This window comes from Dermacentor albipictus, chromosome 1, assembly GCF_038994185.2.
Source record: "Dermacentor albipictus isolate Rhodes 1998 colony chromosome 1, USDA_Dalb.pri_finalv2, whole genome shotgun sequence".
NCBI classification, from domain to species: Eukaryota; Metazoa; Arthropoda; class Arachnida; order Ixodida; family Ixodidae; genus Dermacentor; species Dermacentor albipictus.
In genome coordinates, this window is record NC_091821.1 from 351,772,247 (window position 1) to 351,799,470 (window position 27,224).

Below are 27,224 nucleotides of genomic sequence, written 5' to 3' on the forward strand. Positions count from 1 at the left end.
CATGCTTATAAAATATAAAATATTCAATGGAATCTAAAATATGAATTTTTTTCACCCTTGTTGATCTCTCGTGGAATCGCCGAGCTTGCATTTGAAAGTCAAAACTCAATTGCAATTTCCCTTGCCAATAAGTCATCATATTATGCCAAGCAAGCAGTTCATTATTGTCACTAGAACTGCGACAGTACGAAGCTACAGCTTTTCTTCTCTGTACATTGTGCACCAAGATTTCCTCCTCAGTTATTTTACTGAAGTGGCATCCTGCTGCCTCACTTCATGAATGCATGAGCTGTACTTGTCCGAAACAGTGTAGTCCAAGCGGAAAGGTTAACTCAGTGCCATCGTCTTACCACATCTAAAGTTTGCCGTGTCTCCGCTCACAGGTGACGTTTACGAAGCGCAAGTTTGGCCTGATGAAGAAGGCCTATGAGCTGAGTGTGCTCTGTGACTGCGAGATCGCCCTGATCATCTTCAACAGCACCAACAAGCTGTTCCAGTATGCCAGTACCGACATGGACAAGGTTCTGCTCAAGTACACCGAGTACAACGAGCCACACGAGAGTCGCACCAACAGCGACATTGTTGAGGTGAGTCTGCAATGCACTGCTCTTACTACTTTTGCCTCGCCTCTGTATTTCTTACTTCTTTTTTTTTCTCTGCTATGTTCAGTAGCTAGGCATTCCATTGATGACGTATTTGAGCCTTTTGACATTATAAGCAGTGCTACTATAGCATTTGAGGCTTTTCACGTGATGAGAGAACCAAAGGTGAGATGCTACTGTTGCTGTCTGGTGTAGTATGAAAGTTCACATAGTTTGACATCTTTAAAACATTTTGTGCAGGCTCAGCTGCTTTATTTATATAATTCTTTTTTATTTTATTTGAGGGATTTGCCGAGCTATTTGCTACGCAAAATATAAATTCTGAGCCATGTACAGAACAATCAGATGTTAACTTTTGACCCTCACCCCTACTTAGGCCACTAAGCCATCCATTTCATTAAAGCTCCTTCTATAATTTTGCTGTTAGGAAAACAAGGAGCTCTATACAATGTATGTTTAGAGTAGTATGGAAAGATTTTTACAGTGCTTATGTTGTTTAAAGCATTGAAGAGCTGTAACTCTTACGTATGTTAACAGGTGAAGCTAGTTGCTAAAAAAATAATTCATTCTACCAAGTTCTGTACATGCATAAAAAGGAATAGTTACTTTTGAACATGTAGGAAGCCTGGCACAGAAAATAAAAGTACTTTTGTTATTAGAGTACAGACCAGAATATACAGGGGCTTTTCGAGTCTACAGTAAATGCAAAACATTTCCTCCACAGCCAAATGTAGTTTGTCATACGGGTAGGTCTACGCAGATAAATATGCTGTGGTAATTGACCAAATTCTGTGCTTTCTCTGTCAAAAGATATGAAGCCAATATGCCAATAGAAGCTTAAGTGTCGATGAGTGCTGATTGTGTTCTGCTCTGCCCATGAAACTCCTGGTGCTAGAAAGCTCTTGAGAGCGAAGTGCTCCGAAGCTTTTGATCTGTGTATGTGCAACAGGAGGACTGCTAGACATCCCAGAGTCAGATGGAGTCACACAGGCAGTGACTCTGTTTCTTTTGACTGAGACTGTGCTATCACTTTCCTTGTTGCAAATAGGTTAACTAATATCTTTTCGTCGTTTCTACTACTCTTGAAGATGATATCTCTGTAATCTGTCTGAGCTAGCCATATTGTAATCTGTCTGAGTTGCCTTTCTGTTGCATTTTATAGCCTGTCACAGTTGTGCTCATGACTTGATATACATGTCATGACATGCGTCAGTTGATATTATGTGTGCTTGTGGGAGCCACAGTCCATTCCAGGTTATCCTAGAGTGCCATGAAGATTTGTCTGTGGCACTTTGCCATAGTTGACCTAAGTTGTGCTTCCCTCGTCTCCTATTATTTTCATGGGGTTTTCTTGCACAGGTAACCCAGACCCAGTCACTAACAATCTAACATGGGGCCCTACAACGTAAGACTATTCCAATCTGTTTTTATTCCAAATCGGCCATTAGCCCTCTTTGATGGGTCAGAATGGTTCAGGTCCTGCCCATATGGGCGGCCGTCACACCCATATGGGCCTATCTATTTTGACCTATCACTGAAGGCTAATGGCCAATTTGGAATAAAAACAGGGTGGAATAGTTTTATGTTATGCCGGCCATGATGTGCTGTACTTTCTCAGTCCGTTTCTTTTGCTGTTGTTTGCACATACACACTCTTGTGCATGCCTGGGCTGCACTTCAGGCTGCTAGTGGTGCACTCTCTAACACTGCATGTGTTCTTTGTTGGCAAATTAACTTTCTTGTGGAATATTACGAAATAATGGCTTTGCTTGCAAAGTTCAGCAAACTCTCACATAAATGGGCTTAGAATTGAATGTACAAATAGTTGTATTGAATGTGAGAACCGTTTGGAAGCCATTATGGTGGTTATACGCAACATAAAATGAAGTATTTACTTACTTGACGTTGGACCTACATTTCACGTTTGTGGCTTACGTCAGGTTTCCTTCAGACTATGTGCATCCACGGTAACAAACTGCAGATTAAAATATTGAATTGCGACGTTTAATAAGTTATTTTCTACTTCACGCCTTACTCCTCACTTTCTGTCCATCTCTTCCTTTAGTGATAATTCCTCTGGTCACAGTATCTAGTGACATTTCTGGCACAGCTGCTTGCTGACTGTTATTAAGGCACTACACTTAAACGGCATAAAGTACTGTACTGAAAGCTTTACATTAAAGTACTATTTTTTTGGAACACCATGCAAACCACTACAGTGTCCGTTAAAGAATTTCTGTTTCTGTGTGGGGAAAGGAAGATACGTTTTTTGAGTGTATTCTTCAATGTATTGAGACACATTCTTCACTGTATTGCTTTCTCTGTGGAGAGAGAGGGAGAGACAAAGTTGATTTTCAAGTGATGAGAATAGATGTGTTTTCTTTACAAGTTCAGCTAAAAAAAAATAGATATTGCTTCATTAGAGTTCCTAGTGTCGAATGACTGACTGTGGCTACTGATCTGAGCAGCTAGTGACGAAGACACATATTAGCAGCACACCTCAACTAGCCTATTTGAAGTGTTAAAAGTAGACTGTTCTCACAAAAGATTGAAGACATGGAATGTTCACCACTAGACCTGGTGACAAGGCACATACACAAATTAGGGCAGTCAGACCCAACCGAGTGCTTTTTTATAAGCAGGCACTTAGCCACTGTACTTAATCGCTGTCCCCGTTTCTTGTCTCATTCAGAAATTGCGCCACCAACGCCTGGATGGCGGCAGTCAGGTGAGTTGGCTGTGAAAGTGCAGCTTACATACAACATACATTGCAGAGGATTTTGGGTTTCTCACGAGCCAGGCTTTCTACAAAGATGGGCTGTGTGCACCGGGCACCCCAAATCCAACAGTTTGGCATATGTGGGCATTGTGGATGATAAGGCTCTTTTGGGTACTTCATCACTTGGAACAGTTAACAAGTTGCATTGGCTTTCCTTTGCATTTTATTGCCTGCAGAATGGTTTACTTACATTTGTGTCCTTAATGCTTAACTGCATCCTAGAGGACATTTGCTGCATTTTAACTGCATCCCCAGAGGCTAATATAACAGTTACTTACTGGCAAGTGCATGACTTCTGTTCGGCAAGTTCAGCTGCACCTGCCTGATGATAACACTCTTCCTTCAAATGGTACCACTTAAGAGTTTGTGCATTGCTGTGTAGAGGTGAGACCGTCTCGACTTGTCAGAGTTCGCAGCTGCAAAAGTGGATGCAGCACCCTTACTATGCATGCTGTGCATGATCATTGTCAAATAAGTTGTCACTCGCATAAGGTTCAAAAGGAGTTAAAACATATAATGACGTTTTGAGTTTATTTGGCCATGTATCACGCTTGCCTGATGAGTTTTCGTCAAATTTTGGACTATGTGCGTGATTACTACTGCAGTTCTTGCATAATTAAGTCCCTTTGACTTCTCATTAACCTACAGAAAGAAATGTCAAGTAAGTGTTCTGAGCAGCAGCCACTATGTCTGCTATTTAGTGTGCTCTTAGAGCTCTGGTTCTGCTCAGTGTATGCTTACTTATGTAACCTTGTGTATGGGGTGATCATTTTTAAGTTTTGCAGAATTCTTAAAAATCACCTGTGGCAGATAGCATAATACTTGTCCTTGAGCTGTAATACTTGAAGAGGCAGACGTTACTAGCACAAGAAATAGAAACAAATATTTAATTAATTATCAAACATTCACTAATTAACATCTTAATTAATTTACAACACATATTGCAATTTACTAATGTTAGTTGGTGAGTTTCCAAGCCATGCCTTCTTGATGTTAACTTTCTGAATTACACCCGTTTCAAGATATTAGTTCCCAAGCTGTGGAACAAAATACATGGACATTTCAGTTACTGTTGTGCTTCAATGCAGAAAAGAGCATTTTGTTAAAAATGTAAGCGGAACAACAGCGCATTTTTACAGAGAGCTTGATGGCGCATATCTCCAGACTGGTATCATTCTGGAAATTGTTTCTAAGTGGAATGCAAGCTCTCCAACTGCAATTCGTAAATTGCCATATGTGCCATAAGGCATTAACTAAGACGTTAATTAGTGAATTTTTTGTAATTATTTGAATATGCTTTTCAATTTCTCGGGAAAGTAATGTTTACCTCCCTGAATAATCCAGCTCAAGGACTAGAATTATGTTATCTGCAACAGGCAATCTTTTAAAATTCTGTAAAGCTTAAAAATGTCCACCCCGTACATGTATGTGCATTGGTTGCACACGCATAACGAATAGCAATGGGAGCTTAAAGGAAAAGATTCAGTGGTGGTTGTAGTGATGAAGCAGATGACAGAGTAATCACAACAGTTTTGTTCTGGTGTTTCAGTTTGCTTTCTGATGACAGTTCATGGCAGGGGACAAATCTCTGTACGGAACTTGTTTGTGCTTATTTGAGGCAGTGTTCAGGTAGTGCTCATGGTGTTTACTCTGAAACAGCCCAGTAGTGCTGTGCACGCCACATAGTAGGTGACTCATATTTAGTGTGTTATGTAGTCAATGCCACATCCTACATACACCTTAACTGCATGTTTTATTTTGCAAGCATTACATTTTCAAGCCCATCATGAAGACCTTATCAATATATCACGAGAGCATAGCCATCACATTCATATTTGGAACATCATTTTCCTAGTTCTCTTGAACTTTCAGGAGAGCATTAACGAAGATAAGAGGCTCAATTGATCAATCAATCAATCAATCAATCAATCAATCAATCAATCAATCAATCTTGTAGTTCATTGTTTCCAATGTTGACCTCACTGCTGTGATGGAAAAGCAAAGATAATCTAGTTGGTAATGAACAGTTCCATCTGAATTCTGATATGATAATATTGTTATTAAAGATGGTTTACTTGAGCTTCATATTGCCAAATGCAACTTTTTGTGAGTGAAATACTGAGGAAAGCATTACTTGAGATCCATGAACAGCCTTCACGTTTTTGTATTTATGAATAAATCGCCCAAGTTTCATTTAATTGTGTCTGCTTTAGTGCACAGCTATGATGAGAAAGTGGTGGGTGATGTATTTCGTCATGTGGCACGCAAACAGTCCAGTTTTATGTTACTGTTAGCATAGTTAAACTAAGCTGTGAAGGAATGTTTGTTCTTTGTCAAGTAGTTCTAAAGTAAAAAAAAAAGAATAGTCTTAAAGGAATGGAAGCAATTAACATCCACGCTCACTATGTAGTGCTCCTCGATTTGCTCACAAGTGCTTGCTGCACATGCTTACTTCATACTCATATAAATAATTTGGTAATGGTGAATATAATGAAGAGCAAAGCCTTAGCTGAGTTTCGCCGTCGTTCCTGAGTTAGAAGTTGCATATCTACAAATAAACCTGTGGTATGTGCAGCACTATTCATTTGGGATCGCCGCTTAAAACTGAAGCCAGTGTTTGTAGTAAAGTAGTTAGAAGCACACAGTGCTGGAAGTTGGTGCACTCTTTGTAGCTACAGAAGCAATTGATTGTAGTAGCCGGCAGTGGCACTCATTCGCACGAATGTTGCATGCTCACATGCTGTACGTTGCTCAAACACACAAATACCAGCATTCCCTGATTTTGTTTTCTTTTAACAATTATCTTTCTTCCTTAGGCTACAGAATCAAACACCACAGTTTGCAGTATCATACTTTAGTGCTTTTGGTGATGTTTAGTAGAATGCAAACATTTCATTTGACCTTAAGCATCGTGTAACTGGTGACCTTCAAAGGCTTTCATAAAATTCAAAGGCAGTCAAAGCCAAATGATGTCATTCAGGGCCATGGCTAGAGGGTTAATGACATCTGTTAAGGCAAGAGAATGGCACCCCAATAGTTAGTCAATGCTTTTAATAGAGGGGAAAAAAAATAAAAAGAGTAACAGATCATTGATTCAATATGTGGAGTACGAGGTGAACATAGTGCTTCACAGTGGCATAGCTAGGTCGTCTGGCACCCGGGGCCCATAGGTCTTCTGTCCTCCCCCCCCCTGGTCCCCTTGCACCCGGGGCCCATGGTGCCCCGGCCCCCCCTGTTGCTACGCCAATGGTGCTTCCTAAATTTTAGTTGCGAGCTAAATTTGTACATTAAGCAAGACATTGAGTAAAGGGAGCAAGGCGAATTAGCTTGCATATTTCTGCTGTCAAGCCATTAAATTAGGTAGTACTTTTATGAGTCCACTTCTTTGCTTTGAGTTACCTTTTGAAGGAGAGGAACACCTTGTTGGTTTTTCTCCATGCAGGCACTGAGCAAGAAGGAACACAAGAATTCCACAAATGGTTGCGACAGCCCAGAGCCAGATGCCGACCAGTACTCACTGACAACTCGGCCAGAAGCCAAGTACAGCAAAATCAATGAGGAGTTTGAATTGATGATGCAGCGCAGTGCTCAACTGAATGGGTCTCGAGTAAGTGTTTTTTCTACATTTTATGTTTGGGCATGTCACTTCCTTGTGCAGATAGGCTGGCAAAAACTGTCACTGCTGGTTAGTTAAAAGGTCATAGTGAAAGACATTAAGCGATGCTAACTCAGTAGAATACAGTTCTAAAATAGAAAATAAGATAGACACAAGGAACCCGTAGACACCTGTTTGTCTTACCAGAAGATGAGCCAGAACTGAAGGAGCTGCAAGCAAAGGTGCCCCGTCTGTTTAGACAATCACATCATTTGTCTTGACAGAGCTCAATTAGAGGATTCTACTGTAGGTTGCCTTTAACTGGTTCTGCAAGAGGACAATGCAGGAGTGAAAATGTACTTGGAAGCCACTGTAACTTGCCAAAAGATAATGCAATCAGGGCAATGCAGTCCCAGCGGCAGTTTATTTGCACCGAAACCTAGCTCCGGAAACTCTGAATGCGGTTGTTACAGTGAGTTAAAGTAGGGCCAGAGAAAAGCAGCTGTCTTTTTGGTCTGCTCGCAGGGCCAGCCTTCCATGAGCCAAGGCATGAGCTCCCTCGCTGGCTATGCGTCCCAGGAGGGTCTTATGCAGCCTTCTCCCCAGATGACTCACTCTAGTGTCAGCCCCCGCCCGAGCTCTTCAGGTAAGTTCTTTGTTCTTTCACCAAGCTTAGCAGGTGGGAAAAGGGTTACATGTATAGTCTGATGTTACTCATTGGACAAGTGTGCTTCTCTGTAGTGCTTTTTTTTTTCTTAGCAGGTACATCTGTTTGTCCTAGACTTTTCATTCGTGATGTAACTAAAGTACATTTATTAATCTTCCCATGATGCTTTTGTTGAAAGCCTTGATTACTTTTATTTTCTGGGATGCAAATTAATCTAATAAATTGCATGTTTAGAGGAGGGAATACAGCAATATAGTAACGTCACAAAGGATTGAACTCGTGAGAATGTGGCTCTAGTGGCAGCTCCACATACATCTGTTTGTCCTAGACTTTTCATTCGTAATGTAACTAAAGTACATTTATTAATCTTCCCATGATGCTTTTGTTGAAAGCCTTGATTACTTTTATTTTCTGGGATGCAAATTAATCTAATAAATTGCATGTTTAGAGGAGGGAATACAGCAATATGTTAACGTCACAAAGGATTGAACTCGTGAGAATGTGGCTCTAGTGGCAGCTCCACACACTGAATGTGCTTGAGGATGAGAGAAAGCTTGCTATAGCTTGTAAAGTGAGGCTCTGTTGCTTGCTTGTTGTTTTACTCAATTGCCCACTCACTCACTTGCTCAATGTCTATATAAAACTATATACTATACGTAAAGAAACTATATACTATACGTTTAACATACCATTGGAAATAAAAATAGTATGAGAAAGGCAGTAAAACTTAAACATACCTCTTCATGGGTAATGGCTGCCTAGCTGTAATAATCGTTAGTAGTATAATAGTCGGTAATGACAACAAATATTTTGGCCATAGGTTGAGGACCAGCATCTTTTTCATCCGCTTGTTTGAGAGCACTCGGGTATGCTTTGAAGGGTGTATTGAATAGCAACTAAGCTTTACTGCAAGCATAAGTAGGCTTCATTGGTAATGATGAAGCCTGATTATCGCTGATAGACCGTGTTATTCTTTTAGTACAACCTTGAAGCTGTCTTTCATCATCGTAGCACCACGACCTATGCACTGACCACTTGAATATACCATTACTATTGAACCATTGAGCCTTGCAGGTGAAGGAATTGCAAAGCACAATGGCTCATCTCCATTTCACACATGTGTTGTATAGGGGGTGCCTTGCTGGACATGAATGGTGTGAGCTCCAATGGCTACCACCGGTCAACGTCCCCGTCAACCAACTTGGCCAGCTGCAGTTCCCCTGCAGGCAAAGGTTCCAAGGGGGCCTCGCCCAGCCGCTCTTCTTCTTCCGCTGCTGGACTGCGTGTCGTCCTCCCAGGATCTCCTTCCCCCACAGGACAGCTGGTGAGAACAAAAATTAAAAATCAACAGAGCCCCTGTGCCATTGCACGGAGGGGGAGAGAGGGACACATACCTGCTGTGGCGGCAGCTTGTGGCTCTGCTGTTGTGCCGCTGAGCACGAGGCAGTGGTCTCGATTCTTGCTTTGGTGACTGCATCCTGATCGATGGCAGAATGCAATGCGCTCATCTACTTAGCTTGTTAAGTGCATATTCAGAAACCCCAGGGGGTTGAAATTTATCTGGAGTTTCTTACTGTACCGTTCCTCATAACCCTCTGTGCAGCTTCAAGTCGTTCAAGGGACACTAAAGGAAAATATTAGGTTGAGCCAGATTGAAAGATTGCACTTCGCTAATAACAATGACGAAGTGGTCATTCATAGCGATAGCAGAGCTTTTGTAATTGAGAAAATGACGCATATGGAAAATTGCAGTGATGCTACCTGTTGCTGACTTCGCACGTGACCTAAGCACTGGCTGATTCACAGAAAGGCAATTAAAGGGATGTCATGTGGAGATTACACCTATTTGGCTGTCTTGGCGTGGGCAGTTCAAATTGGGGGGCAGCAACGGGACCTTCAATGGCAATTATCTATGCAACAGTGATATATTGGCCCACAACAAACAATTATAGACCCCTAGACAAATAACCTCTCAGTCTAACTCGGCTTAATATTTTCTTTTTAGTGTCCCCCTGAAATTGTATGGTTGAAATTCGGAGAGAGGCTGACAGTGCTTGCCTATGAGCACTCTATGGATGGTTCGTCAAGATGACCTGTGATTGCTGTCGTACTGATGACTGCTACTTGTTCTCAGCTTCCTTTCCTTCATTTATTTTTATTTTTCTCCTTTGCTTGCTTGCGTTTCCTTCTTGCTTTTCTTCATTTTACTCTCCTCGTACCTTATATGTGCTTCTTTCACATGTATGCATAAGATATAGAAATGGTAGTGCTTGTATAGTCATTCATGCATTTTGTGATGTCAAACTATGGACATCTCAATCTTCTGTACTCACAATTTTTGCTTAATTGACCAAACAGTAAGATTGTCAAGGAAAACATTCTTGTTTTGCTGCAACATAACCTTACCGGTTGCCGGTTTAAGCTTCATGCGCAAACCCCCCTGCACATCCACACCTGCTGAGGAACTTGCATGCATTATTCTTATATCTGTTCATAATGGCACTACAATTTTCAGAGCACCAACAATTGCATCAGCTGAGCTGGTAAGACCGTGAATCAGAAAGTTCTTGCCCCTATCTTATTTTAACCAAATTACGGATGTAAGCGTGAAGTCAATATATCCATTCACAGTGGTGGATCTTGGGTCAACCCAGCCACATAGCTGGTAGCTCTGCGGCAAGGCGCTGCTGTCAGTTGTTCAAAATGGCGGTTGTGCTTCACAAGTCCACAGTATACGAGCAACGAAGTGCGATTCATTTTCTATGGAACAAGGGACGAACGCCCATCAAAATAGGGAAATGCAGCCCACGTATGGGGAAAGGTGCCACGCTTTGAGAAGTGTGAGGTGGTGGTGTTGTGAGTTCGCAAAAGGCCGTGGAGACTTGCATGAGAATAAGCGTTCGGCAAGGCCGCATGCATCGCTTACTGACAACAGGGACATACCAAATTTAGTGCTGCGATGGGACAGATGGTCTGAACCAGTATGGGGAGTATATAGAAGTATAGTGTAAACCACGTAGAATAGTGCATATATTTTTAATTACCGCTATGTACCTTATTTTGACTCATAAAAAATTGGGGTGAAGGCTTTCTGATTCGCCCACATAAAAATAATTTTAAAAGAAAAGTGTCTTATATGAAAAATGGAGGAGGCTATGGAAGAAAGCTGTAAAGCACCTTGGCTGGTCCAGTATAATATGCACAAGTTTTAAATTTCAGCTCTTGTGTTGCATTCTGCCTTCTAATTAATTCAGACCTTAATACACTTATAGTAGTTGTTTCATAGGCTGTCACTTGGTGTCAGTGATTATGTAAATGATGAACTAATTTTGCATTCAAGTGATGAATGTCTGTGGCAGATGATGATTGCAAAACTGTGGAATGCTTTTTTTTTTCCACTGCAGCATGACCCCTCACACTTGTTCCTCCAGCAGTCAATGGTTCGGACATCCAATGCTTCGCTCACAACCCCAGTTGTCTCAGTGACGGGGCCAGGGATGCCTGGCATGTCAGCGTATCCGTCCTCTCTAGCAGCTGGCTTTCCTCCATGTGAGCATTTAAACACTTCACTTTTTGTTTTCTTTTCTTCTTCCTTTGTTTTCCATCATATACGAACTCCACACGCAGTCTTTATCAAAAGAAACAAGTCCACTGGATGAATTACCTTATCTAACTCTGAGTTATCGCTAATCTTTTGTTACATCTGCATTGCCTAGAAGCTAGAGAAAGGCAAAACTCTAGTCGTTACCTTGCAGGGCTTTCTAATCTAAGCAGTCTTGTGGGCAAAACACAATGTAACCAAGATATACCAGTACTCATGCTTCTGATGCCTTTGTTTCTTTTGACAAAGACTGTACAGCTCCAATCACACTTGTCTGCTGCGAGCAAGCAGTCCGTTCTTAAGTCTGATGGCAATATTTACTGGCACATGCTACTCTTGAGATAGGTTTCAGCGTTTTGATGGATGAAACATTCATAATAAGGCATATTAAGCGAGTTTGTGTAATGTCTATGTTCATTTGTGAACATAGACATTACAATTCAGTGTATGACATTTGCAAGCTACAAAAGATGATTAGATTTGCTGAGGCAGTACACGAATTTGTTTGTACAGACATGAATAAAATAATTCCCCATAAACGGCTTCTGCAAAGTTTACTGTTTCAGCATTAATCACAATATAAGAGACTTGAATAGACTATGTTGCAACTGACTCTGTCAATTTATTATTTGCAGAAAGCACATTTTGGAGCGATGGCTGTTGTGCAGCTCCTCCACAAAATATCAGTGCCACAACTTGCTGTCTGTGATACGATCACCACCACTTTTCATTGAATATGTTAAGTGCCTTCTGATTGCACTTGTCCCCTACATGTGCAGTCCTCAACACTTTCTTTGTGTGCAATCATCATTGTTTCTGTGACAGCAGTGTGTGGTGCCTGCCATGGCAGCCCAGTCGCTATGGTGTTGCGCTGCTGAGCTCGAGGTTGTGGGTCCTACTCTAGACGCGGCAGCCCCATTTCAATGGGGGCGGAATGCAAAAGTCCTCGTTTACTGAGATTTAAGTGCCTGTTAAAAAACCCCAGATGGCCAAATCAATCTGGAGTTCTCTGCTACGGTGCACCTCATAATCAAAACATTGCTTTGTCATGCGAAACCCCAGAATTTTTTAGCAGTGTGTGGTTATGCCTTCATTCAAGGCTTCCTGTTCCCTCCCACACTTGCAGCGGACTTCCAGCTAAACCCTGAACTTGGCCTTGCGGGTTTCAACTCTCCAGGGCTGATGCATAACTGGTCTACTCAAGGTCCCCTGGCCAATGCTGCTGTGCCTTCTGGGGCCATGCAGGCTCACTCCAGGCAAGTCTTGCGTGAAGATGCTTATCGGCTTTCAGCTCTTGTTGGCCTGTCCTTTTGTTGTATGTGGAATGAATAATGAATAAATTGAGCCATAGTTAGTTGAATGGATCAATCTTAATTGTGAAGTACAAAGAAGCACTTGCGCCAGATATTACAGCAAATGTTATGTACGGTCGGCTGTACCAAACTGTAAGTACTTCAGCGCCAGCATGAACTTGGAATGTTTAATGCTGATAGCTAAGTGCACTGAAGATTTAAAAAAGAAAAACTCCAAGGACACACAAGCACTTCTTATGAGTTATGCATGCAAAAGCATTAATGCCGACTTGAACACCACTGGGCTATCCTTTAAGTTAGGAACTCCTTGCGGGCAAGTGAGTGCGTTGAGACGCTTGGTGCATTTTGATTTGTCATTACCGAGGCACAGTTATGCAGGCGAGAGCTTGCGCGAACAAGGAATGCGCAGATAACACAGGCTTCTGAGAGCGAGGGTGATTTGGCTGATTTGGCCTCTCCCCTCGCGCAACACCTGGTGCGCTACTGTGGCAGCAGGTGTTCCCTTTCGCCTGCTGTGCTTCATCGAGGCGAGCTCATGCTGTGGCGTTGCAGTCAACAAGAACTCCGTGAAGGCGCACTCGTGATATGGCATCGCAGCCAATGCGAATTTGTGCTGTTTCGCTGCTACAGACGCCGGACGCTGGATTTTTACTCAACGAGCCGTTTGACGGTTTTGCACCGAAAGACCTTTAGACTTGCGGGCAATGTTACACCTACTCCCTGGTTTCGTAGCTCAGCCCGCATTACTACAAAAATTTGTGTTATTGTTCTATTGTGAGTGGCCACCACGTGTTACTAAAGCTCAGTGACCTCTTTTGATGAGCGGTGGTCCGACTTTCCGGAGTTGAGGTGGAGTGTCGCAGAGCCGAAATATGTTGCAGCCCTGTGCTTTTGTTGCCAGGCACGTCCTAAGCAAGTGCCACTGACTTTTGTGTGTGCAGTGGGAGCCCCAGTGTTCTTGGCAGCCACTTGTCTCTAGGAAATGCAACACCGCCACCTGCATCGTCTCCCTTGCCCATCCGGATCAAAAGCGAACCCATTTCACCACCGCGTGGTGGTGGAGGCGGTGATGGTCTGCACGGGGGAGGCAGCAATGCTCGACCCCCATCGGGCCACTTGTCTCCTCCTGGGCAGCCCCCACTGACCCCTTCCACATCTTCCTCGCCGGACCCGACAGGCGACTACGATGGTGCTAAGCGCCCACGCCTCTCGGCCGACGGCTGGCCGACGTAAGCCAACTGGAGCCGAGCCCCCTTCTGGCCCCCCTGGGGGGTTTGTCCTCCTGCTCCTCCCCGAGTCTACTTGCGAGTGTGCTGTGTGTTACTTCCTCCCCTCTTTTGCTGACTGTACGGCGTGCAAGCAGGGTCATCCTCCCACCACCCACGGGAGAAAGGCTGTGTGCGCTGTTTCCCTGCAATGTTTTTTTTTTCTTTGTGCCCAACCCTCTCCAAGGTTTACAGGGAGCAGCAAAGTCGCAGCTCCGTTTGGCGACTAGGAAAAATGCCATTTGGGCTTTCCTTCTTTGTCGTCCGCGTCAGTGATGAAGACCGGAAGCATGTACATAAGAATGGCGCGGCTGTGCCCGCCGCTCTGGCCTTTTTTCGACTTTTCGTCGAGGCTAGTTACTTGGCGGCTCCACCTGCCAGAGTAAAAGACGCACCTCTGGATGTCTGCTCTCTCTCATTTCATTGTTATTTTTATTCTTGCTGCACCTGTGGCACTCATTAGGTAGAGTGAAAAAAATATATATGTGAGTAGGTGACTTACTACTACACAAAAAGGCGTCAGCAACAATCTTAAACACGTGCGAGGCACAGCTACTTGAGCTCCACTCTTGTTCCACTCGTTGACAGGCGCGGCCTTTGCGTTGTGCCGCTGAACAATGGAGCCAGGGGCGTTTTTTTGGGAGAAAGTACAAGCTTGCCCTCAAGGCCTGCACTGCTGAGAGAGAGAGAGCATTGCCATGGGATTGAACCAGGGCCGAACAAACGCCCGTTGTGGCCAACTCAGTCAGGTCCAGAGCCAAGGGAAGCGCCATGTAGGGCACACACACAGTGAGATAGAGCTAGTGACTAGCACAAACCCCTCCCCAAGGCAGTGAGTGCAGCCAAACATGGACCGTTTGTAGACACACATGTTTTTTTGCATACCAAAGTCAAGTTCGTTGAGAGGACAAGGTTGCACCCAGTTTGTTGTCAAGCAATGTTGTTGTCGGTAGGAAGTAGTGCCAGGTTGTTCTCTGGAAAAAAAAAAAAAGCGGTGCACCATATACGGAAGAGACCGCATGCACATCCTGCCTCTTGTTTTAGATAGAAAGAGCACGCGTTGTCAACATGACCATATTTTTGGTATCTGCCAGTCAAGCGCATGGCACGGCTTCCCCCAGCATCCCCTGTTCTTCACAACAGTTTTGTCCTCGTGGTGAAAAAGTTTGGTGATACACCCAACAGGCATGAAGTAAACATGAAACCACACACCCGCCCACCCACTTCTTTTCCCTCCACTACTTGTGTGTGTGTGTGTGTGTTCCAAAAAAAGTGCATGTGTTCTAGTGACTGTAGTGCTGTGTGCCTTTGGACAGGGGAAACAGAAAAAAAAGAAAAAACCTTTTGACGGTGAAGCCGCAAAGAGGGGTGAACACTACCTATCTATCAACCTTGTTTCTGTTGAGGTCTCAGTGTTTACACGCTGAATATAAATATTATATATATAAATATATATTATACACACCACGCGTGCACGCGCGTATAAAGTATATTTCATACGTGATGCACCAGCTCATGTCAGTTTTGTTTTTATTTCTTTCTGCTTCTCCAGCAGCTGTCATGAGGATCTTTCGCTCCTGCTTGTTGCCCTCATTAATGTTGCACTAGAAAGCATACTGCCGCATCCCTCTTGGAATAAAAAAAAATGTTAAAGGAATGAGCAAATTGATTCTGTGCGAGATGAAGTGTTTACTGCTGTTCTCACCCTACGTCCTTTTATCGACATGCTCATTTCACCTTTTGCATTGTCAGCTGTTGTTATTAGAATTACACACAATATTTCGACATTTCTTTTCTGTTATCGCGGCTACTTAGTCATAAGTTGCCATGTGTCAAAGAAAGCATGAGAGAGAAATAAATTTTTATCGCCCTTGCTGCAAATGTAGAAGCTAGCACACACATACACTCTCGCAACACTGTACCGTTCCCAGCACTGGTCCTTCACATGCCCCCATTACACGCACACCTCGTTAGGAGAGTTAGCGTCAGTTTTTTGGAACACAAAGGGAAAAGGAGTCAGAAGAAAACACAAAAACCCAAAAAGATTGTAATGGTCTGCCATCAACGACAGGCTAAGCATTTTACCCCCGCTCCAAAGTGTGTGGACCCATTGGCATGACTTTCACGCACATATGCGATTATGTCTATACACGCAGAAAACCTTTATTTGTTTGCTTTTTTTTTTCTGCACTGTACACGGACGATGCCTTACCAGAAACTGTACAAGGATGGGTGAGAATAGGGAGCCACAAATGCTTGTTGTAGACGTTGTTGCGACAAAACCGAGTTTCAAAAAGAAACACTTGGTAATTGTGACATGTTAGTTGTAGGTTAGTTTCTCTCGCCTTTCCCTTGACTGTTGCTGCCACCTGCTGCTAGTTAAGTTATGTCGAAGGCCTTGCGAAAAAAGAAAAGATGTTATGGAAGAAAAATTCTCCCAAATGTGAATGGAAAGAGGAAGGAGCTGCTTGTGTTCTTTGACTTGTTGCTTTGAGACTTGACGGGATGAGGGGCATGTTTCAGCAGCTCATGCCATTCACCTTGTACGATGGAGGCCTGCTTAACTTATTTGTCCTTGGAAGCTGTACTTTTAGAAGTGCACAGGGTGTGTTGGGAAAAGGCTGGCATGATGACCCCATAACCTTACATCTCGCCATGGGGCTGTCCTGTAAAAATTGTTTTTTGGTTTTCTTTTTTACCACCCACACCCCCTTTTCCATGTGCTTATGTGTGCGTGTAATATATGTGCACCTGGTAAATTGTCCCACGGCCTACTCTCTTCTTGTGTTGCCACCATAAAAACAAGTACAGATTCATGGACACTGAAACTACTAGGTGTGCATTCTTTTCTCTCTCTCCATTTTTTTTGCAGTTGTATTTAGCAAATGAGTTAATATATTATTGCAGTGTTCTATACATTTTCCAGTGCATCTTTTGCCCTTGCCCCCCCCCCCCTTTTTGTTGTGATGAAGACAATGATAATTACTCGTTTTTGTCATAATGCAAAGCAGTGTTCATTTCTTGTCATTTTTCTGTGTACTGCTGTTTTGTTTTTCTTTTCCCCTTCTCTTGCTTATGTAAAGGATGCATCTTATCCTCAGCGTTTTAACAGATAATATATTACATGTGTGTGTACAGTAAATGACAGGAAAAAAAATTATATGAATGTTGCACATAGTATATATTCATACATTTAAGCTGCTGGGTGTGTGTGCCCGCAGATTGCTCTGTCGTTGATGGGGAAAGAAGCAGCGAGAGAGTACACATGTGCCATGGGAGACGGAGGCGTTGACAGTACACCCCCCACCCCCTCCTTCTCTCTCTTTTTATTATTTTATTTCTTCAGTATTTCAGGCACCCTTCTCTCATTTCTCTTTCCCTTGTGTTGTCATGCTGCTGTGTGCCAAGCTTTCTCTTTGTTTTGTTTTTATTAAGCTCAGTCCCAAGCTCCACCTCCAATCACATTTTTTTAATATGTTCTCACTGTTTCATCTGCTTGCATCTTTTGTTTTTATTTTTTTAACATCTCTTACTTTGTTTCTCTCCACTTTTCTTTCTTTCTTTTTTTTTCTTTTCTTTTTATTTTAGCTTATCAAAGAGACCCTCTCTGTGAAGATCGCGAAGAATGATGCTGGTCGTTGTGTTCCTTGCGTCATCTGCATATACTGACCAGCCTCGCCGATGATAGTCAGATTATAGATCAAAAGATAAGTAGGAGTGAAGTTCAAAGAAGCATGCCCCCTGATTGACCAAGGAGTGAAACTAACCAAAATTCTGCGAAAGTGCAATAAAGTTCTTACCTTTTCTTTCTCAAGCTCTCTTTGTTTCTCTTGGGCTTTCTGGCCTTTTTCTTTAAATTCCCCCCTCAACTGTGCCTTTTTTTTTTCATGATGTCGCTGTCTGTGCAATGAATTATTTGTTCGCTGCTTGCCAACATAATGCCACTACTTACGGGTCTCACTGGCTCGCAGAGTCACACAATGCAGAATCGCTCGTGAACCTGATTGTGAAGGTCCTGCTCAAGTTTCTTTGTAATTTCCCATACAGGGGGGATGTCATTATGAAAACAGGCAAAACTTTCTTTTTTTGCTGTTGTGATGCTTGCTCTCGTATCTTTATGACAAATTCTTCAAGTATTTGGAGTCGGTAAGTGACAGACGCCTTTATTCGCACTACATTAAACGGTCTGGAGCGTCCAGTCACCTTTGTGCCTGTTGTGCACTTTGTGCTTGCTTGCCTGTATTGCTGAAAGTGACAGGCTGGTCTAGCATATCGCATGCACGTATCAGGTTCGGTTTGCTTTGGAAAATGTTGCCGCAAGGTTGAACTGAAGTGAGCGTTATGACATCTAGGCCTTCCATTTGGCATAGCAATGCAGTAGTCCCAACTGAAAATATGAAGCATTTAATGCAGCTTTTGATAGTCAGTCCTAAAAGCACATTTATTATATAGATATATCGATTCAGCAACCATAAAGCTAGATTATTTAGAAGAATGTTAAGTAGGTAATATATTTTCTTTGTTGGCACTGGCCTATGCTGAACAGAATATGCAACCAGTGTTGCATAGAGTCACTATTGTTACTTTATTTCTTCTTTTTATCAAAATTGTGGGTCCTAATACAACTTTCTTTTGGCAGTGTTTTTTGCATCCATCAATAAAAGGGCTAAACTGACTTAGAGGCTGGAAACTCTTTGGAAAATATTCATATTGATAATTTATTTATTAGAAAAACTGTGCATAGCATATTTTCTTTAGAGTTGCTCTTAGAGTAATCGCCTGGTGACGCAAATGCAGAAAAATAGTGAACCACATGTGAAAGGTCACTTTACGTTTGAGCAAAATGGCTTGGCATGTATCCATTATTGATGTGCTCTTAAATGCGCGCTTACATATATGTGCATTTAAATGTGCAGATGCATGCTCAAATATAGTATTATCTATTATAAAAATTCCCACGGCGATGAGTGGTGTACAACATCGTAGTGACCCTCAAATTTCCATGTTTCACACTTCGTTTCAGGTTTTTCCTGGTGCATCTTTGCATGTGTTCAATAAATAGTCCTTTTAGACTTATTGTGCGGAATTTGGCTTTCTCTGGCAATTGTCAACAAGCACAGGATGTGTAATAAAACGGCTCTGGGGTCATAGTGTGTCAGGCCAATGTTATGGTGTCAGGGTCTGTATGCAAGAGCAAAAAAAAGCTTTTGATGAAAGTTATAGTTGTTATTACATGCCTGAAAAATTGTCTGCCTGTCATTTTAGACATAAGGGAACATGGTCCGGCTTAAATGTCGGAATGTTGATGGTTCTGCCAGTGGAACCCCTTAAGGTGTCTTTTTAATTTGCAGCTAACCTGCCCAGCCTTGAAGTCAAAATCTGGTCAAAATAGGGGTACAACCAAAGTTTCAGAGTGACATGTAGTGATAGTTCAAAGTTTAAAATATTGGACCTTAAAGAGAAACCCTAATCAGTTGTTGAAACATTGAATGGTACTTTCCTTGTCACCTTGTCCTGACATCTTGAAGCATATCTTGGCGTCTCAAGTCTGCAAGCTATTTCTGACATTATTAAAGGCATTGTTACTGCTTATCAAAGCCTCTGTTAAAGTGTAGCTACAGCCTCTCAGAGTCAAAGATTTTCTTTTTATTATTATAATTATTATTTTTTTAAGTTTCAGACTGGTCAGCCAGAAATGTGAACACAGTTGCTACGACGATTTTTCAGTCACTTGTTGATGTTGGAGTGTATTATATGCATCATTATTTTGAATTATGTGGCCACTGCAGAGATTGTTAGCAAGTACTAAGCGAGCGGGTGTACAATACATGAATGGAATGAAGCTTACTTATTTTGCAGACGGTATACTAGCTGCGTATAAAATGCGTGTTTTTGCTAATAGATTTTATATGAAGGGGGAGAGTGAAACTCATGCCAGCCTCTTCCCTTGAAAATGTTTTTTTTCTCTCTCTCAAATACCAGTATTTCTTTTTTGTATGCATGTGTCTCGCCCCTTTTTTTTCTCCCCATCTTTGTATGTTGTTTTATTTTTTATATATTTTTTTCGAAGGCCTGAACGCACACTGTGTCGGTTGTTAATGGAGAGAACTTAAAAGACGCTAACAGTGTGTGTTTTGCCTGGTGGTCAGTCGACATCATCAAAAGGAAGACACACTTCACGCGATGCAGGTTGTTGTGTACTATTTTTATCTGCCTCTGAAAAAAAAGAAGATTGAAAGGAATAAATGCGGTTCATTAATGGCCTGACTTGTGTGTTGTGACTTTTATGTGAACAAAATGAAACTGAATCACAAGATAGGACTGCATAGTTTCATTGTTGTACATCATGTGTGGTAGCGTAATGGACATACAAGATGAAGGTAACACAGACATGAAGCACTACAAATTTAAGGTGATTGAAAGAACTAAAACATTTATGTACGTGAAGAATTGCAGGTAAGTAGACACATACTAAGAAAAAATAAGAAACAGGAGAACTCAACGCCATTGTGTGGTGCCCATAAAGGTAATTCCATCTTGGTACAGTGATACCCAGGCCTAACCTGCATACTTATTGCTGCTAGAATAATTGAAGTAGGCTTCTGCGATTTCCCTTGTGCTCATTACATGATGGCGATCGAGAACATGCATATTTTCAGAGAGTGAGCGACATCTACACATGATGCAGAACTGTGCCAAGTGCGAAAATGCAGGGGAGCAGCGCATTGAACTGCTGTGTTCATGTAGGCGCACTTTGAGGCAGTGCCTTGATTGGCCACTGTAGCTTTGATGGCACGTCAGTGGTATGTAACTACCCTCCCTCTAGAGACAACAGTAAGTGCTCTGACAACACTTCTTTATTCCAGCTTAGAACCTGTTGGACCACTTAGCAAATTCTTTGTTGCTTCTGCTTTGCTGGAAAAATATAACCTCTACATCATTGCATTCTCCTTGTGCCTATGCAAAAGGCCGTGAACATACGGCGATACCACTGTCCTCTTCAAATGCTTGAAGTGACTATGGTACCTTTGGTCCACGGTGCTTAAGGTGCCTTGGAACGCTTTCACAGGCGGGCAAAATGACAGTAGTCTGGAAAACCAGCTTCCTTGAATTTTGCTACCTGCCATGGGAACCTTTGTTCATAACCATGATAGCATGACTTCTGTTGTGCCACATGTGTCGTTCTGCAGTACATCATGTTCAGTCGACATCAACTATGGCCCAATTTTCTGTTCTGATAAGCTCATTGCTGTAACTGGCAGTACTAAGCAGCCCACCTGGCAAAGCTAAAAGGCATGTGCATCTGCAAGTGCACATCGCACCAACATATATGCCAGAGGCTTTACCAGAAGTTTGTAGACAAACTTTGTGAAGCTGTGAAAAGTGAATCTGTGGTGAAATGGACGGAAGTAGCAAACCGCATGGTAACGGCAGTTTTAAACTGAATTTTAAAGGTTCAATGAGTACAAGAACCACTTCACAAGCACCTGAATCTGTAGCACTGTGCTCGTGTGGATCAATACATGGTCGTAAAATGTATGTGAGCAAAAAACTTGTATGTGCAAAAAGGATAATGCACACAAGTGCTTCTCTTTGTCATCTTTCTTCTTGTGGCTGCATTTTTTCGTGCTCAGATCCTTTTTGTAACACTGGTTAGACAGCTTGCCTAGCAACAGGTCCTACAGATCTGTACATGTAGTAAATGCATACAGCATAGTGAACTCTCACTTGAGTGAATTTCAAGGGACCCAAGGAAATAGTTCACCCAAATGAAAGTTCACTAAACTAAATATTCTTTAGAATATGGAACAGCATAGTGCACAGCAGACAATGAGTCAAACGTGCGAAAGGCAATTTATGGAGTTATGTACAGTCGACCAAAAAAGTTTACGGACCACGGGGTCTCAGAAGATGCTAAATATACGAGCAGCCTTTAAAAGTAGCCAGTAAAACGGTACATCGCAATGTTGTTCGCATATACCAGTAAAGGCTGGAAACGGGAATATCAGGCTGCATTTGGAGGCTGCGGAGATATTCCGCTTTTTGTCAGGTCTCTTGGTCCGTAAACTTATTTGGTCGACTGTACATCAATATATATGAAGTGTGTAACAGTTTCGTTGCTGCCTATCTCATATTGAAAAGAAATATATATATATATATATATATATATATATATATATATATATATATATATATATATATATATATATATATATATATATATATATATATATATATATATATATATATATATATATATATATATATATAATTTTCATTTGCACTGGTGCTCTTAAAGTGCAGGAAGTAACATGGCTGCCCAGAGAGTCTATGTTCTTGTGCCTTTCCTCTGGCACAGATTGTTGCTGAGACACGAAGTCTTGCAACGTTCCAAGGCATCCTACAGCCTCGGCTAGAGTTACAGTATTTGAATCTGCCTCTGCCATTGCATTTTCCTTGCCACACTCTTCTTCGGGACGAACATTGGAAAAAAATTTCAAGAGCTCAGTTCAGCGCAGGTAATGAGCTCACTGTCACTGCACATAGACTTCAAACGAAGTGTTGCTGTCAATGTATAGATGGTGACAGCCTCTGTCCACATCGCAGGGTCAATCACTTCATCGCGCTGTTCCTCTTGCTCGCTTTCATTGCACAGGGTGGAAAGGCCTGATTGATACCAGCAGTTCCTAATTGTAGCTGGTGTTACTGTCCACCAGCTAGGAGCCTCAAGTTCGTTCAACTGAAATATTCGCTATTCAGAAATTCGTTTAACTGAAAGATTTTTGCATAGAGTGTGTAGAAAAACTGCTGGGCATTCTCTAGAAGTTCATTATTCTGAAATATTCGTTAAACCGATGCTCGTACAACTGAGAGTTTACTGTATATTTATGTAAATTAAAATAACAGATTCCAAAAACAAACCGATGATTATCAATGAGAGCATTAGTGTCCTTGAAGTCTACTGGAATTATATTGAGGGCAATTTTATGTCAGCCCCGTGAAGGATGTAGCAAGGATACGTATCTGCAACACATCTGCATGGGAAGAGAAAGAAGGGGGATCATAGTATACATGAACATAGCTAATTTCGAGATGTTTGCAGTAATAGATGCTTTTGGCTTGCACTGTAGTTCTGTTCATCTGCCAACAATGCACTTGACGTCTACGTAGGCTTTTAGTCCCGCATATTCAAGTTTTGTCTCAGATATCTATATTCACGCTACATACTCATTCAGATTATATTCGCATGTCTTTCTTTACGGAAATAAATAATGCACATAAACGGTCATATGAAAGTAATCCCAGTGACAACACTGACGTCCTAGGAATATACTCTGGACATCCAATGCCAGGACATGACATCATAGGGCCCGGATATGTGCCGTAGGTGTCCTTCACAAGACCATTTGGCCGCAATTTTCATGTTCTGCGGATATCCCTTGCATGCCTGCGATGGACAAAGGGCTTAAGCCGTCAAAAATCGTGCAAATGATTTCCAGCAAAGTAGGAACCCTTCAATCATATCATAAAATCTTCTACCGAACAGAAATAAAGCGGTGTTGTTGCGGCCGGTCTTCCAAACGCGATTCCGAGTTCTCCACTCGAAAACTCGTGTCACTTTGAGCAAGCGAAAGCACGAGCGAAATACTGCCTCCGCTTCCGAAAGTTTCAAAATCTGCAATGGAAGAGCGCGAAGCGGCATCGTGTAGGGGCCGTGCTATGGTGGCATAGCCGTGCGTAGCGGCATCATTGCATGTGGCGCCACCTTCGCTGCTGGCGTTGCACTTGAATAAAGCCGTCCTAGCTTTTCTCATGCTTACTTATTGTCATTTTAAAACAACTTTCATGCACAGCTGTGTTTTTTTTACCAGAATACATTTTATTTTTTACTCGGATCTTTATTTATTTTATTTGTACACACTGCAGCCCCATAGCAGGAGTGGGTAAAAACATGCATGCAGTGGTGAACAAAAACTAAAGCCAAATCAACAATGACTCTCATAACATCTATATGACAGTCAAAGAACGGGAAAATAATGCGGGGAAAGGAGCTGTACTTGAAAGTATTTGTACGGGCACAGAAAGGGTTAAGATTAAGCTCATGGAAGTTACGCGTACAAGAAGGCTTGGTGAAAGATATGCAAGCTGTATTTGAAGTACGATAGGACTTGTAAATTATGTTTGCAAAAACTTTAGTGATATTCCACATCACGACGTACTGAAAGTAATGTTAGTTTCAGTGTAGGAAAGGCGGATTAGGGAGAAAAATAGCAGTCATACAGTGATAAATGAAACGGACGGCTTTTTTCTGAACTGCTTCTAGTTTGATATATTATTTTGGTTGTGGGTGACCAGACTGTGGCGGCATAATCGATAACGGGGGGACAAGAGTTTCATACATTAAGATTTTAGTTGCCTTCGCAGCCTTTTGCATTGTACGACGTATACGTATCCAAGTTGTTTTAGGGCCTTTGAACATGTTTGTTCCGTGTGTGCAGTCCATGAGAGATTGTGATATTTCTATTGTCGATCTCTGGTGAAAGATGATCCATTCAAGGAATATGTTGCAATTACAGGTGCTGCTCTTTCGTGAAGGACAAAACAAACGTTTTTTAAAAAATTAATCATTTTCCATTTTTCACACCAAGCACCGAAAGAGACAAAGGAATCATTCAGACGCTTATAATTAGTCGCAGAGTCAATGACGTATAAAATGCAGACATCAGCATTAAGACGAATGCTGGAAGAAACATATTTTGGGAAGTTATTGAAATAAATTAAAAACAATAAAGGAGCCAGGATGGATCCATCAGGAACCCCAGAGCCTACTTCAAGAATGGATGACCGTGCAGAACTAAAGTCGACGTATATTGGGACTGGTTAGAAAGGAAACTAGCAATCCAACCGACCAGACGGGAATATTTTAGTATCGCATTTAAGTTTTGCAAGAGGTGAGAATGAAGTAATAAATCGAAAGCTTTAGAAAAATCAATGAAGATAGTGTCAATCTGTTTATCCAATTGATAAGTAATGTCATGGGTGAAGTCGATTTACTGCTTGATAGTACGTACTGAAACCGCGTCTAAAGCCATGCTGAACGTTAGAATGTTGTTCGACTCAAGAAAATCTATTATATGCGTTTGTAAATAATAAGTTCGAGCATTTTGCATGAGTGGGAATTTAGAGAAATTGGTCTGTAATTCGTTACGTCTGTCTTGTTACCTGTTTTATACAAGGGTATTACTCTTGCAAGTTTCCATGATGAAGGAACGATTTCTGTTTCTAGAGACTTAATTATTGAATATAATTTCAAGATAGCGTGATGTACATTGTGATTAGCGAAGTAATTAAGCAAATTCGGAATACCATTAGAGCCACCATACTATTTTGAGTCTAAATTTAATATCAAATTAAGGACCCCATTAACATTACCTGCAATGTCAAAAATAAAAATATCTGAATCATCAAAAGCAGAGTAGGCATGAGAATTGTTTGTGTACATAGAACGGAAATATTCATTGAACGCATTGGAGATGCATGCAGGATCGTTTACGATTTCATCATTTTGATAGTAAAGGAAGATGAAGAATCAGTAGTAGGCATGACAGAATGCCAGAACTTCCGAGGATTATTTCTTAGAAGTCCTGGCAGCTAAGCACGAAATAAAAAAATCTTGGGCGATATTCATTTTCAAATTTAGTTCCTCTTTGGCAGATGTGAATCTAGCATTTGCATCAGGGTCATTACTGCATTTTGAACGTCTCAGTCTTCTAACGTGGCGTGATAATAGCAAAATTTCTATAGTCATCCAAAGGATGGTACGATTTTTTTCTTACTTTTTAACGGAACAAAGCGTTGAATACACAAATTTGTAATGCTTTCAAACTCGCGAACTGGTGTAAGTATTCACGTTACAATCATTACTGAGTGTGCAAAACGATTCGAAACGTTCTGATAAAACTTCAAGAATAGATGTGCTGTCAGAGCGATTAAGTCGAAAAAAGTTTGAATTCCGGCACGTGGTTTACAGACTGTGCAATTTAGGGATATAAACACTGCCTTGTGATCTGAAACGCCAGGTCAAGCAGTGCGTTTTGTCTTGTTGCGTCATCAACAACTTGTGTAAGCTCAAAATATAAAGAAAAGTTAATTGGTTCGCTACCTAAAGAACTGCGATGCGATAGTGAGGGCTAGTGCATAAATATCTGGTGTGTTAAAGTCTCCCATTAGAATTAAACTAGATGCATGAAAACTGTGCGTGTTGATATAATCAGCGAGAAGAAAAAGGTTATCTGGGAGGAGGTAGGTGGATGATAGAAAACAGAGACTATGACTGTTTTTTTTTTGCCTTTTTGACAATTTACACCAAACAGACTCAATATTTACTGGAGGATAGATGACCGAAAACTTCAATTCAGATTTGAAAAAAGGGCGTTTGCGGTCTGATCGGACAGCCCAAAAAAGAGATACATAACGTTTGTATAGCGTTTATCCGAGACGTTAAAAACAGTTTAAAGAAGACACGATTAAGACAACTTCATTGTTAAAACGTCGTATATGTTTGCTAATGTCCAGCTTAATTACTTTTTCAGACGATCTAGAACAGCTTTTCAAGACGTATTCGAAAAGCTAGTGTTGAAATAGGATTGGAAAAGACACAAGGAATCCCTTTGCCAGGGCTCTTTCTAAACGCTTTTAAGACGTTATCGAAACGCTGGTCTAGAAGTAGTCTTGAAAGGTTTATGATAATCTGATGCTCGCTTTTGTGGTTTCCAAATTAGTCGAAGCATCGCTGTCTAGTGCTATTAAGCTCCTCGTGCAGTGCCAAGCTCTGTTGCTTATAGGGGCCGACGCATACTCGACCAAGTCACCTGAAAAGGAACATATGTCTACGAAAAGTAATCTGCAATGCCGCCTTTGGTATGCAGCAACGATGTTTACAACCAAAATGGACGCTAAGAAATGGACGCTAAGAAATGGACGCGTTTTGATAATCGGCCAAGCCAGGACTTTTGTGCCAAGAGCGCATGAAATGAGCGCATAACAAAGCAACACTTTATTGCAAAAATAATACTTATACAAGGTTTGAGCAAAATATATGATAAATGCAAAGTAAATCGAATTAAAAGCACATGAAGAATGACTAAAGCTACCAGAACCAATTCTTAATGAACTAGAAATTAATCAACAATGACTAGAACATGTATCAACGAAATTCTTAAGTACACATACAATGACGAACAGCAAAAACGCGACGTGTGCTAAAGTTTCTTATTTCCTAATTCCCATTTCCTTCTTAGTCCTAGTTTCTTCTTCACGGCTTTAGGCTTCCTCCGTTCCTGAGAGCATGTTCAATTCTATCCATATTATACTTCCTTATGTCAGCTGTCTTACGCTTATTA

General features: G+C 41.6%; 1 protein-coding gene across 5 annotated transcripts in view; it reads left to right on the forward strand.

The window, feature by feature from the left end:
* The window catches only part of Mef2 (myocyte enhancer factor 2), a 149,092-nt gene extending 129,004 nt beyond the window's left edge, over positions 1-20,088 (forward strand). For 4 of the 5 annotated variants that reach the window (XM_065441634.2, XM_065441633.2, XM_065441635.2 and 1 more), the window contains exons 3-11: positions 384-587; positions 3,294-3,329; positions 6,823-6,987; positions 7,501-7,621; positions 8,773-8,966; positions 11,047-11,191; positions 12,370-12,499; positions 13,498-13,785; positions 17,410-20,088. In XM_065441634.2, the coding sequence (XP_065297706.1) occupies positions 384-587; positions 3,294-3,329; positions 6,823-6,987; positions 7,501-7,621; positions 8,773-8,966; positions 11,047-11,191; positions 12,370-12,499; positions 13,498-13,785; positions 17,410-17,434 (1,308 nt within the window). In that variant the 3' untranslated portion in view covers positions 17,435-20,088. The remainder of the gene's footprint in view (positions 1-383; positions 588-3,293; positions 3,330-6,822; positions 6,988-7,500; positions 7,622-8,772; positions 8,967-11,046; positions 11,192-12,369; positions 12,500-13,497; positions 13,786-17,409) is intronic. The other variant, XM_065441638.2, reaches the window with a different exon arrangement.
* The last annotated feature ends 7,136 nt before the right edge of the window (positions 20,089-27,224 follow it).